This window comes from Schistocerca cancellata, chromosome 12, assembly GCF_023864275.1.
Source record: "Schistocerca cancellata isolate TAMUIC-IGC-003103 chromosome 12, iqSchCanc2.1, whole genome shotgun sequence".
NCBI lineage: Eukaryota > Metazoa > Arthropoda > Insecta > Orthoptera > Acrididae > Schistocerca > Schistocerca cancellata.
The window spans coordinates 169,076,057-169,096,958 of record NC_064637.1 but is presented as its reverse complement, the minus strand read 5'-3'; the positions used below and the strand labels follow the sequence as shown (position 1 = coordinate 169,096,958).

Here is a 20,902-nt window from a genome sequence, read left to right as displayed (position 1 = left end):
CTTTCTTCTGGATAAAATGTTGTGAAGATTGTCAAAGACTGTCCAAACCTTGTATGACACTAGAACTACATCATCTCTCCAAAAACTGTTTTAATTTACAAAATTTTATCTGGCACAATTCTGTGGATGAGCTACACAACTGGTGGCCCTGGAATCATATTTCTAGCGTTTTGGAGCATCTTGTACCAACGGATTGCCGATGAGGCATCTTGAGCCTGAGTGAGGCTCTGAGCTGGCAGACTGGTAGAACTTTGTATATATGGCCATCTGTTGAACCCATCTGAAGATCAAATACCTCTAATTGGCTGTCCATCTTTTCCAGTGTAGTCTGAAAATTTTGATCAGGTCTGGTCCTACTCAGCATCCGCCGAAATGACGCCACTGCGCAGCAATACACATGTTCTTTTGACGTCTCCAAGCCTGATTATTACTTGTGGCATCAGTATCTGCCGATGCTACAGCTGCCACATCTAATGTGCTGTGTATGCGATCAACTGCCCACAACAATTGATCCAAAGGTTGCCCCTCACTCGCTATCAAGGTTAACAGCACCTGTGGAGGATGTTGCTGTTGCCAGGTGTGGCACAGCAACTCTTTAGAGACTATATTAATTTCCACAATAGCCTGTAAGTGTCTCCAGAATTCCGATGGGTTTCTCTCACCTCTTCGTTACGATGCAGCATCTGCTTGAGCATTTGTTTCGCTGACTTGTTGCAACGAGTAATCAGTGCTGTCTTGAGTGTGTTTTAAGTCTGTCGGAGTGGAGGTTGTGGGATAATATCCCTAACTACAGCAGTTCCTGGTGTAAATTACTGGTTGCCAACGTAAATTGCTATGATATTTTATTGGGTGCAAATCTATATATTTAAAGAAGAGTGTGTGTTCGTTTGTTTGTAATCCATGCAAATCTACAGTTTTGTTGCAATGTTGATGAAGTTTTCCACACTTTACCTTCAAGACAAGAGGAAGATTTAGCGATCTTATTTGAAATACACACACACACACACACACACACACACACATATATATATATGTTATTATTTAGGGTGGTCAAGATAAAGGGGATGCCCTGTATATATATATATATATATATATATATATATATATATATATATATATATATATATATATATATATATACAGGGCATCCCCTTTATCTTGACCACCCTAAATAACTATATGTTCTTTAGCCATCAGAGGGATATCAGTCAGCATGATTGTCTTCATTATAGCTTTGTTTTTTTACAAAGGCATGAACAGCGTTATGACTTTTTTTAAATGGAACCGTGTATTTGTTATTCGGTAATTCATTTCCTCTCCTAAAGACCTATTCAAAAATCTATCACAGTGTGCCATTCACTGAAACACAACATTATTAATTACATAACACAACACTCACGTTGATGCTCCCAGCTCTTAGTGCAGGTACTCAGGGTAATGGAACACATCCATGTGCTGACATTGACAGAGGACAAATGTAAACATAAGTAGAAGGCACACCCGTCATTCCGTCAACCATCGTCAGTTGAAGAGTTGTGTGATTAGAATGTACAACAACAAAGAGAAGGTAGAAATGCTACTCATCTGCGGGGAATGTAAGTTATCATAACAGTAATTGCAATACTGTTTTCTTATGTACGGGTACATTTAGTACAGTAGTTCAGTCCTTTTAAATACTATTATGGAGAGTAGGCATACAGTAAAGGCTGTCCTTCCTACGAACTGCATCGACTTAACGTTTCTTTTATTGTTGATGTTTAAGGTAGGCGAAATGCTACGTAGGAAGCGGAACTGTACAGAGGAACTGCATCGACTTAACGTTTCTTTTATTGTTGTTGTTGAAGGTAGGCGAAATGCTACGTAGGAAGCGGAACTGTACAGAGAGTGATATCCTGACAAGAACCCACCTTCCCGACGTATGTTTCTCGTCTTGTTGTGGTGCTTCAGGAAACGGGAAACTTCAACCCACGGCAATGCAGTCGTCGTAGCACTCACGCAGACGAAGCTGCCGAAGTCACTGTTCTCGCTTCCGTTGCTATGAATCCACAGGTGAGCACACGACAGCTTGAACACGAGATTGTCACTCTGTACATCGTATTCTTACACGTCACCGGTTCCATCCTTACCCTGTACACCTACGTCAAGAATTGCATGGGAATGATTTCCAGAATCGTGTGCAGTTCTGCAGTGGGCACAGCAGCAAATCATCCCCAACCTGAGCACTTTTCCAATGTTCTATTTAGCGATGAATGTTCCTTCTCAAACAAAGGACAGGTAAATACAAGGAACGTGCATTATTGGTCCAGCGACAACCTACGATGGCTTAGACAGGTGGAACATCAGTGTCAATGGAGAGTTAACGTCTGGTGTGGGATGTTTGATACTAAAATTATTAGCCCTTATTTCATCAATGGTAGTCTAAACGGCACATCGTATGCCAGCTTCCTTAGACAAATTCTTCCTCCTCTTCTGGATGAAGTGCCACTAAGAACCAGAATGCTTACGTGGTAAAAACATGATGAATGTCCAGCACATAATGTCTTGTATGCACATCGTGTTCTGAACGCAAGGTATCCTTAAATCCTCCGGACTTTTTTCTTTGGGGATGGATCAAAGGCTTTGTGTATCTCGATATTCCAACAACTCCAGAGGACATGCAGGAATGTATCATGCTTGCCTGTAATTCTCTTCAGCAGGCAACACTGGAAACAGTAAATAATTCTTTCATTCAACGAGTGCACCAGTGTATCGGTGACCAGGGACACCACTTTGAGCACCTTTGAATGTTCTACTTCTGGGCTATGGTACAGGAGAGTCAATTTCGTGTTATGTTTTTACTTGGTTTTCATTTGTTTTCTGACAACTCCAGCAAGTGGACTAGTTTTTGATCCCAGGCTCAAAGTCAGTGTTGTGTTGTGTAATTAATAACGTTTTGTTTCAGTGAATGGTACACTGTGATACATTTTTCAATAGGTCTTTAGAAGAGAAAATGAATTACTGAATAAAAAATACAGGGTGCCATTTAAAAAGTCATACCGCTGTTCATATCTTTGTAAAAATAAAGTTACAATGAAGGCAATCATGCTGATTGATGTCCCCCTGATGGCTACAGAATATTTCCTTGAAACAATGTGTAATTTGCATCAGGACAAACAGTTATTTAGGGTGGTCAACATAAATAGGACACCCTTTACATATAAAATAGATAAAGGGGAAAATTTGTTACAAAATATCTCTAAAAGTTCTTGTCTGGTTTACTTCAGTTTTCTACATGATCTCCTAATGAACATTTGGATGCACAGAGGCTCTCTCTCTCTCTCTCTCTCTCCCTCCCTCCCTCTCTCTCTCTCTGCACACACACACACACACACACACACACACACACACACACACACACACACACACACACACACACACACATATATATATATATATATATATATATATATATAGTGTAAATATACATACAAAATATGTAAAGGAGGAAATTTGTTACCAAACATCTCAAAAGTACTTGATTGATTTGCTTCAATATTCTTGGCTGATTTACTTCAAAGTTTTACATGCAGACACAACAATGAAGAAAATTAACGAAAAATTAACTGGATAACAAGTGAAGAACATCATGTGCAGTCAAGCTTTGTCATAATGGTTTTATTTTACAGTTGTTTTCGAGCTTGATAAAATTATACCTTTGCTGCCTCTACATACACTTTAACTATGTTTTCGTGAAAAGGAAGTTTCACAGCTTGCAGTGTGGAAGCTGCTAAATCAGTATGTCTTTTTCTGTAATTAGGGGTTTTTCACTCTATTTTCTGTAAACATGTATTTAAATTGTACAAAATATGAATAAATATATGTATTATTTCTTCATTAAGCATATGCACATATTTTTTGAGTCAAAATAATTCATGCAAAAAATAGATATATTGAAATAATAAAAGTATGCATTTTACAGTTAGATTTTATATTATGCATTACAGATATATTACTTTAATTTGTAATTCAAATCAAAGCATAATTCATTATGTAATAGTTATTGTTAAATTTTTAGTTTGAAATTGGTGTATATTGGCAAAAGTTAGAATGGGAAGCCTGGAAGCTGATTTTTATGAATGGTGCAGGTGAAGCTGTATTCATTTGTCGCACTCTGTTGACACCCAGTGATTCAGATATGACCTTCGATTTAAAGCAATTCCCCATGTGGCTTTCATTCACTATGAGTATCAAACAGGGCATAGGGCCAATCGCTCTGTGTGGCAGATAGTAAACTTCCTGGGCAATGACAGGCACTGCAGCTAGTACTCCCTAAATTTGCGAACCAAAACTCAGGTTGTGCAGACGAAGCAGTGCCACCCTCAACTGTAACTGTGGTGTGGACTAGAGATGGGCAAAACTGTTCTTTTCAGAGATTGGATCAGAACTGTTCACTCCCTGAAATGAATTAGCTCTTTTTCATGACTCACTACTCATTTACAATAGAAAATAAATGGAAGGCACATTGCCCTTTAAACTTGTTTTATTCCAGTACTATACCTGTATTTTGATCTTATTTGATCCTATTTTGAAGTAACACAGATAATGAGTAAGAATTTTGTATTGTTTATGAAAATTCCACGATATGACAAAGTTTTTGATTATTGATTTATTTTGCACTATCGTGGTTTTTTGGGTGATCGGAAAATGTTGTAACTTGAGATTTACATTAACAATATATTTGGCTATAACGTATTAAAATTTCATTAACCTCATACAAATACATCGCAAGCCATATATTTTTAAAGTGAACGTTTCCTTCCGAAGACGCCTAAAATCGCAAAATCCGTACCAGAATAAGAAAAAAAAAATATAAATTTGACTGTAAAACGAAAGTGCTGCATATAGCCTTACGCAGAATAAAACAAGGAAAATATTGGTGTATCACATTTTGCGATACATTTATCGGTTCGCTCGTAATTAAAACGTAAATTCGAGTGTCCATAATAAAAATCCTATAGTAAGAGGAGTCGTCAGGAACCTAATCTAATCAGTTTAAACAAAGAAAAATAAAATAAAAACAATTGATGTATACATAACATAATAATGTAATATACATAGCGGTATTACTACGAAGAACAATATCCAGTAGAGACGAAATCCGATGCAGAGGCGCTGAGTCGAGCAGGTCGAGCCGCGAGCTGTATTACTGCGTGAGCTGAGACCGCAGAGACCAGAGTGACACCTGAGTCGCTTTTCTCAACGCTCTGGCTCGAGTCGAGACGGTGGGGCGAGCGTTGAGCGGGCGAGTTCCGAGGGTGGGGGGGAGCGGTGAACTCACCCGCTCCGAGACAAATCGTCCGTTCCCTTGCGAGCAGGTTGTTGCAAGTAGTTCCTATGTTATCCGCTAGGTGGCTCTCTGTCCTGTTGCTCGCATCAACTGCCCAGAGGGCAGGACGTGCGACTGAAACGGTCACCGACAGAGTGTGATGCGAAGTTACGCTGCGCCAGACACTGCAGGCGGCAGACGACGCACAGAGACGGCACGGCATATGTGAAACACAAAATCCAATGGGGCACTGCACAATGCAGGCAGCCAAGGTAGAAGCAGGGCAGAGGCCGGCGCTGGCTGTGTTGTGTGGCGTGCACTGTGCTCTGACCAGCAGAGGCGCTGCTGATATGCTCCGTCTCTCTCTCTCTCTCTCTCTCTCTCTCTCTCTCTCTCTGCCGTGGGAAACGTTTGGAGCTACCGTTCTTTTTTTCTGAATCACTGATTGTTCACTCCTTTGAAAGATTCAACTCTATGCATTAGTTCAAGAGCGGATCCCCCATCTCTAGTGCGGACGACACAAAGGAGATGGCTGGAGGATTGAATGTGATGCATGGGTGCGTTTCCAGGATGTAAAATATCATCTGCAATGGTAAGTTCGTTGTAAGTGAGCTATCACCACTCCTCAGCCTAGAAACTTCCAGAACTTCAATCTCCCACTGTAACTGCTGTCATACTGCAAGTAACAGTTTCGCCACATCCCATATGACTGTGACAAAAAAAAAACACAAAACTCGACCATACTTTCTGTTCATGATCTATTTTTGTCTTGGAGTCACCAGTTACACAGTATAATAAATGACAATACCCACATATAAGATATATAAGCTTTACTTAAGCAGAAAGCAGCTCAGAACGACAATTCACTCAAGGAACAGTTATAATTCACTGTTCACACACTTGGAAGCGCTCTCCACTTTGGGAGATACTGATTCCCATAGAGTCATTCAGCTAGAAAGAAATGGCTCTTACATCCAAATGTCATAGAAGATAAGGAACATCACAAAAGCCTAAACTGGTAGGTTAGAGATCATAGGATGGTGAACATACTACATCGAACAAAGTTTGTTGAAGTTTTGTTACATTCTTTAACATAAATCGAAGTGACAATCACGGGAAGTGTACTTACTGGGAAATACTAGGACTGCAAACGAAAGGAATAGACCATCCTGTTATGCTTTTTTCCACCAGCTGGCATTTGTTTCACTATGTTCTTACAAGTCCCAGTTATGTTCCCTAAGTTTTCTTCAGTGTTCAACAGACGTCTCGGCACCTCAGTAATTCATTTCTCACAGCCATTTAGCAGATGACTACTGTGACCCCATAGAAAAGTAGGTTTTCTGACAAAAGAGTGTGATGCTACTGCATTATGCCACAATTTGTGACATCACCTTAATTGCCTGCGTGTTCTCAGTTTTACGCAGTGCCTATCCATAAGGCGTCACTTGAGATCGGATAATTCTTCCAAGCACCACTAGCATGCGCCATCATCTACTTTGCTTATTTCCTCAGAATATACTACATGGAAATGAACAGAAACTACAACTGTGTAAATACTGCAGGGTCCTAACTAAAGTGCAGCTACTCACAGAGGTCCAGTGTGCGAAGTAATTATCGTATGGCAGTGGAACTTGGTGCAATTTCTATTGTGCTGATCTGAAACCGGTTTACATTGGAACAAGATTAGTTCCGATTTTGGTCACTAGGTGCAAATCTGGCACTGTGAATGCATGAAAGACGTTTGGAAAGGTACCTACACGTTATGGATTAGGAGCTGGTCATGGGCATAAAAGGTAAAGCAACTAAGAAAGCCATAGTATTGATTGTATTATTAACTATCACATAATTTGGAGATGTGAGCAACAGTTGCTGGCAGCAGCTCCATTGGAGTCTGAGCAACATATTCCTGTATACTGGCATAAATTGGTTCCAAACATGTCCCTGAGCAATAGGTTCTTTTAAATATCCCCAGTGTCAAAAGTCACACGAATTAAGAACAGGTGATATTGCAGGCCATGCATCTGGAAAACCTCTGGAGGTAATACATTCGTGGAAGGTTGCGTTAAGTAGCGCTTTCCCTGGGTGACCTTCATGAGGTGTTGCCCCATCTTGCATGAAAACTGTGGGTTCCACAAAGTAGCGCTCTTCCAAAGCAGGAATCACAAGCTGGACAGAGGTCTCGACAATGTGGAGACTTCATAGTACATCTGACAGGTCTTCTAGGTGTATTCTCTTTAAATAAGAATGGACGGTGAATACAGATGCTTGTGAATCCACACACAGCGAGTGCAATGGCTCTTCACTCACAACACACAGTACTCCAAATTCGGCAGTTCTGTGTATTCACGAAATCCTGTAATGTAAAATGTGCCTCGTCACTCCTCGAATATTTCCCAGCCACATGTCATCAACTTTGAACCATGCCGAAAACTGAGGAGCAAAATCAGAACATTGCTGCAAATCATGAAGTTCCAGTTGCTGCACCATCGGGATCTTTCATGTGTACCAGTGTAAAACTGGCCACAAAACTGTTGACCATGGGCGAACAATCCTCATGACGGTGTGTGAGCACTAGTACTACCTGGGGCACATGCTGCATGGTCAGTTACAGCAACACCAACGTCGTCAATAACTTCCACCATGATAGGACACCTTCCTCTCTCCGATGCTACACCACGCTCACTCTTGTTTTGGAATTTCATTATCGTCTTCTTTAAATTATTCAATGACACTGTAGGGAAGCAGCCTACTCAAGGCTTATAAAATTCACATCAGTCTTTCCATTGTGTGCCAGCCTAGTCCGCTGTAACTAGTTCTGATGTCATAAATGTTGGGCAATACTTTAAAAATCAAATAAATAACCTGAAACGTTTCTAGCATGTCAGGAGTAATACTAAATCAATATGTGTTGAATATCAGTTCAATAACGTTAACCATTTTCGAAATTTGGACGTTTTTCTGTAAAAATCATTGGCGCAACACAAAAGAGCTAGAAACTTAAAAAATTATATTTAGATTCCTTTTGCATAATAATTTAGTAGAAACAGTATTCTGGGTCTCACAAATTAAAATTTTAGTTGAAATTCATGATTTTCTTGTTTTTATCTTAAAAATTAAGGAAGCAAGATAGATTAAGTAGGCGAATAAATAAAGTTAGGATGTTTACATTTAAGTAGAAGGGAGATCCGCTATAATCATAAAGATGTGAGAAGTTTCAACTGAATAACTATAAAACTATAGCGATAGCGTAACTCCGAAGGGTAAGTTCAGAGCTCGTCTACTGCGTGTACTGTAATTAAATTAATTCTCTCGCCCAAAATATTTGACTTAGCCACGTCAGACTTTTATTATTATCATTACTTAATTGTGATTGCACAATTAAATTGAGAGGTTCATTGGCCATCAGCAAAGGAAGCAATGATGTATTCGATAACTTAAAGTGGTGCATTACTAGCCCAGCGGCTAGTCGGGAGAGCAGATTTGATCAGGCGTTCCCTTTTTTAGCCGGCCGCACAGCGGCTTTATATGTAAGAACGCTGCGCGAGAAGTAAGGCCCCAGTTCTCTCCAGACGCTGATTAGCGCACCACCTGTGCCGGGAGTGGCGTCGCGTCGGTATCGTTGATATAAACAGCCTTGGATGCAGTAGTAAGTTACTCGGGATACGCGTAACCATGAAATCGTTTTCGAGTGAAGTGTTACTTTTGGGATGACGGTAATGATCTATCTTTAGTTTGCGTATGTCGTATTTTCACATGCCGCCGCAGGACAGACATTCTACCATTATTAGCATGGCGTTTGATGAACATTATCATCAAATTATGGTGAGCATTCACTTAAACATTTAATTTGAACAGTTATAGTTGCATCAGCGCATTAGACTCTGAACTGCTCTGGTAGTTGGATTGTGTGGATTCGTTTTGGTCTGTGACTTTCAGAATATAGTGAACATTTTAGAGAGAATGGTTTTTGATTATGAATCCCAGACAATCTTCTAATTCCTCAGAGCTATAAGCTGTAGCTATAAATGTATTTCTCAGATGAAGTGGGCACTAGGAATTCTAATTACAGGCTTCACGTTTTGCTAATCACTTTCTGGTTGCCAATATTGTAGTTAGAGAGCCAGTGTTGAGAACGGCAAACAACAGCATTAAATAAATAATAGGAACATTAACAATTATTCCACCCGCCACCCCACAACACTGGGCTTCTCCTCAGAACTTTCAGTTGTCATACTCTCTCAGTGTAGCACTGTTATCGCTGCCATTCACATAAAACAGTTTCACTAACAGCACATGTTCTCTCGCCTCGACAGCCATACTGTTCATTCACGTTATGACTTGTCAAACGAGGGCATAGATATCATTCCATCATATAAACAGAGCAGAGCGCCAGATTTGCTCCTGGTGGCTACAGCTGGAACTAATTTGTTTTCCAGCATAAATCGGTTCCACATTAATGCATTCGCATGTCTACCAAATTTCCCTGGCATATGAAAATTATGTTCCACAGAACAGAATAAAAGTGCTTGTGAATCCACACCACACAGTCACATACTGTGAGTGCCCAACAGCTCTTCATGCCCAACACACAATTTAATAGTACCGTTCTTATCTGACACAAAATAATACATATACTTGTATAGTTCTATTGTTGACTGTAAACTATAATTCTCTGTGATGTGCAAGTTTCTCACTCAACAACATTCATTTGGGACACGAGAAGATAAACTTGCAACTAGGAAGATCTTAAAAGACTGATACTGCCCACCAAGGTTAAATATAATCTTACAGGAGGACTTTCTTGGTCACTCCTTTGGCCACTTTGGGGCATATGGTATCCAGGAGAACTCACAATCCATCTCTGTCCTTGGATATTTACCTCAGTCCTGACCAGGTTTCGACAATTCTCCTTTCTTCCCCTTCCACCATCCTCTTCGATGTGCTTCCTTATTCCCTCAGGATTCCATTCCAGTGGCTTCTTTTGAATAGCTTCCTCTGACTTTCTCTATGTGTGCCCTATTTATCTCCACTTTTTCTCATGTATCTGACCCTCCATTTTTATCTGGTTTGTTTTCCTACAGAGTTTCTCACTACTTATTTTTCCTGGCAATCAGATATTCAAAAACTTCTCTTAATGAAAATGTGTAACTGTAATGTATTCTAGTCTACTTTCCAACTTTCATTGCCATATAGATGGATAATCTTCACTTACGAATTAAAAAGACGAATTGTTGTTTTGCATGTGATACTTCTATTTCGCAATATTAGATGCAGTTGTATGGTAGCAGTATTTTCCTTCTTTATGTGGTCCCTCACATCTTCTGTCACCAATTTGTCCTTGTACAAAAACGCGTCGACAGTCTTCTGCTGCTGCTCTCCCATCAAAATGGGCTACTCTTTGTTCCCAGCATTTACTCTCATTTCCTTTGTTTTACCAATATTTATCCCGAGACAAGTTGTCCCAGCTTATTTTTAGGAAGTTGAATTTATCTTTCTATTTGTCAGTCTTTGAGCTAGTAAAATAGTATCGCATGTATAGTCCAAATCATCCAGATCTTCAGGGGCTCTCCATTGGTTTCCTTTTCTCCTACCTGCTGCAACTTTTCTGATAACTAAGACAAGAGCGACAAGAAAAAGGCTTTGTGATAAAATTCACTTGTGCCGTACTCTGGTTGTTACCTCTGTTGGCTCTGGGAGACTGTTTCTGGAGCACACGACATTTGTAGCCATCATACAGCTCTTCAATGATGTTTGGGATTTTCTGTGGTACACAATATTTCGGCAACACCTGCTACAGCATTTGATGTTTCACGTCATCAAAGACTTTTCAGAATCAATTAAAGCCAGGTACACAGTAGTCTGGAATTCCTTCCTTTGCTTAATATTATACCAAGAGTATTAATAAGATCAACACAACTGCACTATGTCATAAAACTGATCTGTTGTTTATGCAGTCGATTTTCAAGTGGAACTTTAATCCTATTTAAGATAACTCTCACGGGGACCTTGCTGGGAACTGGCAGAAACGTAATATGATGCCAGTTGCTACAGACTGTCAGATTTCATTTTGTTGGTATCTTTACCACACACCCACTTCTTCACTTTTTTGAGGATTTCTCTTCAAGCCAAATTTGCTTCAACAAGGGATGGAGCGTTTTAACAGTAATTTCTTTATTGGCTTTTAAGAGCTCCAATGCTATATTATCTAGGCCTGGAGCCATTGCATATTTCAGTATTCTCAAAGCAATCCTAATTTCGCCCATTGTAGGACACTGCAGGAAGATCTGAAAGATCTCTTACCTGTTCCTGTTAGTTGTTTTCACAATTTATTGGCTCCATGAAATACTGTTTCAATCTTTGTAGCTGTACCTGTTGGGTCGTAATCATCACCCCATCCTTGCTCTTAACTGGTCCTTCAATACGAAATTCTCATTGAAAGTTATAAAGTTATATGGCGCTGTTGTACAGCTCCTCTGTATTCCCATGTCCTGCTGCCTCTTCTGCTGATTGTGTCTGATCATCTGTCCATTCCCTTTTATATCTCCTTTTCCATATTATCACCTTTTACTTGCCTCAGTGTATTCTTGATACCCTTCGATTTTCTGCTCTGTATTTCACTAAGATTTAACTTTTGTATACTGTTTTCTCTTCTGACCAGGACAAATATATTCTTCAAGGCTTTGTAAAGATAAAGAGAAGGCTTGTTATTCATTTTTATTGAATACAAGGAGAAAATTCGATAAACATTAAGGGGATCAGAATCAGTGAAGAATTTACAGTATGTTACTCCACAAATAGAGTCTTGTTGTAAATGAAAACATTTTAGAAAATTTGTCAATTTCTAGATACCCATAAGGCAATTACACATTTCAGTATGACAGTCTGAATGAAATACCAGTATACACATATACATTTTTTATTTGTGTATAACTTTTTTGTGTGAGTCAATTACAAACACTTGAATAGCATTAATTTGTAGCCATATTAGATTACATGGAAGCCATTGGTGAATGCCGCTTTATATTTTTACATTGTGAAAGTAATATATTTTTTGTACTTATGTATATTTATGACGTTATATATCACTTTCCCATTAACTGTGACAAAGAAATTGTTTTTAGATGATCTAACCAGTAATGGGTGTCCACTCTTTGATACTAGCCACTTCAATGTAGAAAGCCAGGCAAGAGTTTCATAAGCTGCTCATACAATAGTCTTTGAGACTAAAAGTTGAGAATTTCATAAGCTGCTCATGTCGTGGTCATTACCACTCAGAATTGAGTTACATCATATTTGTAATGTTATATAACACTTTCCCACTGCTTGTGACAGATAAATTGGTTTTTATTGATTTAATCAGCAATGGATGTTCACTCTTTGATACTAGTCGTTTCCACATAGAACACCAGGAACAATATCATAAGTTACTCATATCATGGTCATTGTAACTTATAGATGAATTACCTAAAATGTGAAATACGCTTTGCACCCTGTTCCTAATGCAGTGTACTGCAAGAATGCTATTGAGTATACCTGATCTGTGTTGGGATTGCTTGTATTTCAACTAAATCTACATATTTGAATGACTACATTGAGCAATTGATTTTTATTTGTTTCCTTTGATTACATTACCTACAGAGTGTGTACTTGTAATATAGGATAGGTCAACTTAACCTAATATCTTAAAATATTTAGTGTGCATATTACAGTATGATACTACATACTACAATTTTTCAGTTGATTAATACACATATACACAAGAATCAACAGCATTCCTCATTTTTACACATATATTCCTTTACAATTTTTTTTCAATGAGTAATCCTTTTGAAGTCGTTTGACTGTACTTTCGCTTGTACTGTCTTATAGACTCGTGGCAAGATGCTTTATCAATTGTAAACCTGAGTATTGAGGACCTTTTCAGCAGCTCGCAGTCTGTCAGGTATTCTTCTCAGCTGGCATTTATTTCTTGTGTGATGTAAATGACCATCTGCATTTTTTTTAGTAATTTATTGCCTTTTATTAATGAAATTATTGTTCTGCATATGCACATAGTGGAAAACGTTAATGCTTCAAATTACAGAAGACCGTTCTGGATGAATCTATTTTTATTCAGAGTGATCCTAATGGCCTTTCTTTGCCATAAAAAATTCATTTTGTATCGTTATTGCTGGAGTTTCCCCAATCAGTAATGGAATACTGTACACAGTGTTCAGATACAGCATGGTACACTGTGCAATGAAGGTTTTGTTAGCACAATATACAAGCTGTTTCATAATAAATATTAGCCTGTTTAATTTTTAACAGATTTTCTATACATCTTCTTTGTTGGAGTTTATTGTCAACTGTAATTGCTAAAAAAAATTATAGACGTAATTTCTTTCAATCTTGAGTCATGTATGAATATATATATATATATGTGGTCTCACTTTTCTCTATTTGAGAACACCATGAGCATTGTCTTTCTTAGATTTACCATTAAATCACTCTGTATGAGAAGAGTAGAATAGAGTGGACTTTTATTGGTCCCGGTAATCATATACTACAGAAGTCGTACATTCTGCTGTAGGACAAGTCAATTTAAAACAAAATATAGCATTAAATAATTTAAATTTATATTACTTTCACTATTTCTACATTAAATGATCATTGAGTTAGAATGTACAGATCAAATATTGCACAAAAATAAAGAGGAGACATATTAAAGGAGAAGGAGCATTTACTATATTGGCAGATTAATATTTGTATTACAATGACATTTACATGTTTAATCATTAAGATTCTAGTATCATTTATATAATACATCACTAAGGAAAAGACACAAACCTTGACTGTACTTCCTGAAGAGACTCATAGAGGCTACAGAAATGGTGATGAGTCAGATAAAACACAGAGTTGATTTGAAATTTACGAGGTCATTTTTTAATTTAATTTCAGGGAAAGTTTATTTAAAATAACTTGCCCATAATGTAGGGTCCTTTTCGTGTAGTGTATTGTTGGTGGGCTCTAAATAATAGTTTCCTTTAGCCTAGTGTTATAGGAGTGGATACTTTCATTTTTTTGGAAGTGAGTGAGATTTTCCATTGAATTTTTTTCACAAATACAGTTATTGCATACACATATATACAAGGAAGTGGGAGGATTTTAGTTTTTTTAAGAGTGGTGTACAGGTTTTGTTCCATTTCAGGCCTGCCTTTGTTCTTATAGTTCTTTTTTGTAGCCTAAAGAGCTTTTGGTTAAGAGAAGAGTAACTCCAGAAAATAACTCCACATTTCAGTTGTGGGTACATGTAGGCATAATATACAGTTTTCAGACAATCTTTGATGCAGTATGCTTCTAAAATTTTCATAAATAGCATGCATTCCTCAATTCCTTACAGACTTTTTCAATATGTGTTCCTCATTTAATATCATCTTGGAGTCATACACTCAAGAACTTCATGTTGTTCACACTCTGAAGATTCTTGTCAGATATCTGAATCTGAACAGTTTGTTCACCTTTTTTCACATTATAAAAAAAATTAGTGCCACTGTCTTACTTGCATTTATTATCAATTTGTTGTGATTGAACCAGTTTTCAATATTGTTCAGTGTCTCTGTTGCTGAGTTCTGAAACATTCCCATTTCTTTCCGACTCACTAGCACACTTGTATCATCAGCATACTGTATGGTGTTCTCACACAATTCGTGTAGGTCATTCACATACGAAATACAAGAGATCACAGAGCTGAGCACTGTGGCACTCCTTGCTTAATGGCTTCATAGCATAAGTAGTGTTGAGTCAATTTGGAGAAACTTTGATGTTGTGCTTCAACCACCTGTTTTAGATTATTTAGATATGATTTTATTTAGTTTTTAGATGTTCCTCTAATCCTCATGTTGCCAAGATTAGTCAGTAGTTTTGTGTTACTTATGATATCAGAAACCTAAGAGACATTTGGACATATTTCAATGACATTTTCACGATTATCTAGTTTCTGAAGTACTGCACTTAATAGTTCAAAAATTACTGTATCGATTCATCAGCCTTTCCTGAAACCATGTTGTGCTGTTGATAGTATTTTGAGCTCTTCCAGGAAATCTACTACCCTTCTTTGAAAATTTTTTTCTATCATTTTTGAAAATACAGATAGTAGAGCAATGAGCCTGTAGTTAGCCACTTTATCGTTTTTACTTTTTTTGAACAATTGTTTGAGCTCGGCAGTTTTTAGGCATAATGGGAAAATTCCAATTTGAAAGGAATAATTAAAGAAGTGATATGATGGTTCAGTAACGATATCTACACAGTTTTAATAATATTGTCTGGGATGCCATCTATTCCAGTCGAAAGGTTCATTTTTAAAGTTCTGGTAACTGACCTGACAGGACTCCTTCCTGGGTTGTTGAACTGAAAAAAAAGTGAAGTAGGATTTATATTGGTATTTACAGGTGATACTGGCCAGTTTTTATAGCTAGATTTGATTTAACTTATATTGCTAAAATAAATACTCCACACATTTACTATTTCTTTAGGATCATGAAATTCTTTGATATTACAATCCAATTTGATATTGAAATTTTGCTGTTTGCTTCGTGAAAGTAGATTATGAAAATATGTCGTGTGCTTGTGTAACAAAATGTAACGGTCGTTTAGCTGCAAGTGAAATGTGCCATGCTAATCGTGAACTTACCTACGTGAAACATTACAGAAATAACTGAAAGCCCCTAAAGTACACGTTCTACACCTGGAAAACTTTGTTAAAAGCCTATCTGAACCACCACATGAAGACCATGGACGCTATCACACGTACAGTGAAACAAAGAAATGTGCAAAATCTAAACATGTTTTAAAGGAATTTAAGGTTCCTTTAAGAAATCGATTCCAACATCTTGTTATGGATGGGGAACAAACTGATGAGTTTATCATCACAGATAAAGCGTATCGATCTAAAAAAGTCAAAAGTCAAATGCGTAACACGTCAGTAGAATCCGTCTGCTGCGAGAATGTAAACAAAGGGACACAAATGAATGCATACGTTATTGCAGTTTTGCCTGCTGACAGCTACGTAAGAGAACTAGCAGGAATTCTTCGTTATCAGCAAGATTTAAATGTTACAAGCGTTATGAAACATGCAGCAGGTTTGCAAGATGTTCTAAAAAGTCCTGTTTCGCAAAATCATGAAGCCCCATCTATGTGATGGATATTTGGGCATTCTTCGTTAAACATGTAGAACCCTTGCAAAAAAAAAAAGATAATGTCCATCTGCTTTCTTAGGTTCATCAAATAAGAACTGTGGGAGGTGTGTAGCTTGTGGCCGAACAAAAGATATATCAACAACCATTATTTGTAATATGTGGAAGAAGTTTGTAAGAAACATAATATGGCAATATCTTACACTTGCAACAACTGTAATGTTGTGACTTACGTTCACGAGGCCTAAAATGTGAGGGACATGTACTAAACTGAAAAATAAACTAAGTAAAAGTCAAGTGAAACACTTTGTATTAACTTTTAATGAAATATTTAAATTTTACCCTAAAAGAGTTCAAATTATCAGGCTGGATCACAAAAAATATAGAATTCAAATGCTCAGTAACAGTATTCACAAGATAAACACTATTTTTTAAAAGTCTGGGACTGAGTTATGTAAATTATGTTATGTGACATAAAATTTAAAATACCCCCACGCGCCTGCTGGAAATGTAGGCGTCTGCTCAAGGGTTAACAACTTTCGTTTCAGATTTTTGAAATTCGCGGAAATCGTCACCAGGTTATTATTTGTCTAAAAACCAGACTCTCACTCAGTCAACATAGGGATAGGAAAGCAGTTCGCAACTATAAACTTGAAGCCTCCAATTATTTCTAATTGACGTAATTTCAGTAAGTCAACGATATAAAAGTCGGAAGCTGAGTCACTGAAATATGTGTCAGGTCCAAAGATACGTATCACCTGACACTTACTGTGGAAGGTTAGACAACAAAAGGCGGAGTCCTGGGTGGTGTATGAAATTGTGATAATTTTGTTGATTTTACAATGGCAGACCTCTTGGTGGTTCCTCTCAAAAAACCGTCGGAAGTGGACTTGGTGAAGCCACTGAAGAACTTGATTTCTTCCTCTTACAATACGTCAGATAAAACCGAAGATTATAATGAAGCAATTAACGAATTTGCAAAACTCCGAAGTAATGCGGTGTGGCGTGCGTTTGAGAAGTACGAAAGCTCGTTGGAAGTGATTTACAGGTAAATATATTTCGCGAAGAAACTTTTGCGTGAATCATAAAGTGGTGACGGTATTGGTACGTTTTGTAACTGTCACCAGTTTCCGATCCGACGTGGTTGTAATGTCAGCACTTGGGTGCGAATTTAGATATACTTTCTTCCACGCCCTTTTTGGTAACTGTATTTTTTATGATCATCCTCAATCCACGACATATTACAGCTTAAAAAACGAAGTGTGTTTCATGTGTCTTCATTATGTTCAGTTGGCCCTCTACGTCTCGTGAAAATTAAATTTGGGATTATCGCATGAAAGTAAAGATATGTCGCGCTTTTAACAGACAGTATTTTAAATCTTTAGTCCTATGTGAGAAAAAAATTATATGAACTGGAATTATTAGCACCTGGTTGTCATTGAACTCTGATCTTCATTCGGCAAATCACATTCACTAGCAGAAATTCCTACCCGTTCAAAATCCTAGAACTGGAATTGGCAAGAAAATAGTGATCTCTTTTGCAGTGTTCACTGCATACAAACATTAATGCATAGTGTTCATCTTCAGAATTTAATGTGTGACTAAAATGGTCGTCTGTGGTATTACCCTTCAATTATAACAATGTGTTTACTTTGAATGTAGTGTAAATTAAAACATTTAATGCTTTCTTCAAGATCTTGCAGTCGTTGTGAGCTTTTTAGTCTCGTAACGTTGATTCATAATGTGTCATATGCTACTGCTTCCATATTGGTAATGGAAATGAGGAAGCAGCAGAGAATGGTTATTTAGTACCGGTGGAAAACTATAGACAGCAATATATGGCTTGTCAACAAATGTGATACGAGATGGAATGGATATGTTGTTTGTTCACCTGCTTGTAAACAAATGCAACACGTGAATTCAAGCAGAAAGGGTTACATTGTGGTGCACCAAACTTTCACCTGTAGGAGTGACTAACATACTTCATAAATAGGCCTACTTGAGAAACAACTTGTTAATATTTGTGGATTGTCACTACTTTGACACATTACAGAATACTTCCATAGTAATAGGTGTTCATGATCCATCACAGCACAGAAAGAATAACAGTACCTGTTTTTATAATGGTAGAAGAAAATGTGGCTTTCTTCGGCCTTCATCAAAATTGAATAAAAAAAGAGTGCAAATCCCAAGATGCTTACTTACTTGCCCATTGTTATAAAGTACCGTACACATACTAATATCATACCCTTATTCCATAAAACTAAGTGTATTTAATGCAATATATTCTCATTTTTGGATGCTTGTCAAGTAATATTTAAAGTAAATGTTTAATAACCTTTCAACTGAGTCTGTCATTATAATATTGCATGCAGACCCAACTGATAAACTAAATGTAACACTGTCAGGTGAAAATATTCTGAAGTAGCATAAAACTTTTGTCGGCCTATTGGTGTCAACAATTACTGTTAGTAAATTGCGTTTGTGGAACATCATAATAAGTAGATGACTGACATTTTTACCAGTGGTTTCTTTCTATGGTGCTTTTTGTTGCAGTTATTATGATCAACTTTGTGCACTTGAAGGAAAGATTCCTTTCCATGAAATCCAGGTTCCATTCAAATGGAAAGATGCTTTTGATAAGGGTACCCTGTTTGGTGGCAGAATGAGTATGAGTAAGTATACATATGCACTGAATTGTCTTAGTTTTTAAAATTTCTTTTGCAAAGCACACAATTTTCACACACACATGACCCCTCTTAGATTCCATATGTTGTAGTTAATGGTGTGTGGTGTAATGAAATACCATTTTGATTGCATAAATCCTGTTATCAACAGAAAAATCAAAAGTTTGATACTGATTGAAAGCACACGAAAGAAAATCATTTGGATTCGTGTAGGAGTTACGCAAGCTAATCTTATGTGGCTGGTAAGTTCACCATAATTTGCTGCAACTTGTTTAATCTTGAAGGGAAGAACAGTGCTAAGACTCTACTGGGAGATCTTCCACTCTCTACACCAAAGTGCATGTCGGTAATGCCTGTTGGGAGGCAGTCAGTGGAATTCGAGATGACAGAACAGTGTACGTGCATAGCAAATGTCTTTGCAAAGTTGTATGAGAGATACTAAGTAGTTAATGTAACAACATTAACATACTAGATGCTATAGTGTAATCGGACCAAAGGCACCCGTACCCTTGGGCAAGCCTCCCATCTTTCAAGGAAAGCAAAAAATATAGTGTAGCAAGGTGTTTTTCTTTCAAAAAACTTATTTAAAAATCAGTATTACACAGAGTTTTTAACAGGGTTGGAATGGGAGCTTTTTTATGGGCACTTGCAAGTTGTCATTCGTCTTCCAAAATATTAAAAATACACCATACCCTCAGGCAGGGGCGGGCAAACGTTGCACCCGGCTCGTGAGCGCACAGCGCTGCACGTGTGCTGCTCGCGTGCAATCGGGCAGTGGCGACAGCCGGCAGGTTGTGGCAGTTCAGTACAAGGCTAAGCTGCGGACGTTGATGCTAAGCAACCACTACATAGTTAACGTTGTATTTCAAGAACTGGAAAATGCAGAGTGAATCAAGGAAACAGAGACGTGGAGATTTGCTATCTTTTAAAAAGTAATGGGAGAATCCTTTTTTCTTTGTGCAAAGACGTGAAAATTCGAAATGTTTAATATGTGGCAGTATTCTCACTGGTCAGCGGAAATTTAGTATTGAAGGCCATTATAATAAATTTCACAAGGACGAGTACAGTTTATTGTCGGATTCCGAGCGGATGGGGAAATTGACTGAGCTTAAGAAGAGCAACCTGACGATATTAGATGCATCTGTCCTAGTTGCCGTTGTCACGAGAGATCTGCGACTTTCTCTCGTCGTGTCTCTCATATAACTGATTTAACATTTTATGGAGCACTGTTTTCAATTTTTCAGGACGACAACAATAATAGCCCAGTGGTACGTGCAAGCTATAAAATTGGGCTTAATATAGTGAGAGCTGGAAAACCATTTGCTGAATTAATAAGCCTCGGTTAAGAGCAAACATAAGTGATGAAAATTTACGTAACTGTTTGCGTTTGTCTGTATGCAGAAATTTTGTTCCAGATATTAAACGTATTGTAAACTCCACCTGTGATAATTAAATAAAACGTATCGTAGTTAATAGGTACTCTTTCAAACCGTGATTTATTTCAAGCACTCCTGCTAACCTTATTCCACCATTCAATAAAACAAGCTAGAAAAACAAAATGCATTAGAGGAAGGAGTGGACAGAAGGTATGGTGGGGAGGGGAGGTAAGCGGGTGGCCAGCTTGCCCCTGTGTGCACGCAGAACACCTGTTAACTGCATGCGTGCAGGTGCACCGCACACGTGCAGGATTCCTGCCCGCCCCTGCACTCAGGTCTACCCCCACGCCACCACAAACTATT

At 37.9% G+C, this 20,902-nt stretch overlaps 2 protein-coding genes across 10 annotated transcripts in view; both read left to right on the top strand.

Moving 5' to 3' along the window:
• LOC126109880 (protein roadkill) overlaps nt 1-20,902 on the top strand; it is a 695,429-nt gene that overhangs the window by 92,513 nt on the left and 582,014 nt on the right. The gene's annotated exons all lie outside the window — the stretch shown is intronic.
• Nucleotides 17,215-20,902, top strand: part of LOC126109878 (programmed cell death 6-interacting protein) — a 157,669-nt gene continuing 153,981 nt past the window's right edge. For 8 of the 9 annotated variants that reach the window (XM_049914956.1, XM_049914955.1, XM_049914952.1 and 5 more), the window contains exons 1-2: nt 17,215-17,524; nt 19,033-19,151. In XM_049914956.1, coding sequence (XP_049770913.1) covers nt 17,319-17,524; nt 19,033-19,151 — 325 coding nt within the window. In that variant the 5' untranslated portion in view covers nt 17,215-17,318. The remainder of the gene's footprint in view (nt 17,525-19,032; nt 19,152-20,902) is intronic. The other variant, XM_049914958.1, reaches the window with a different exon arrangement.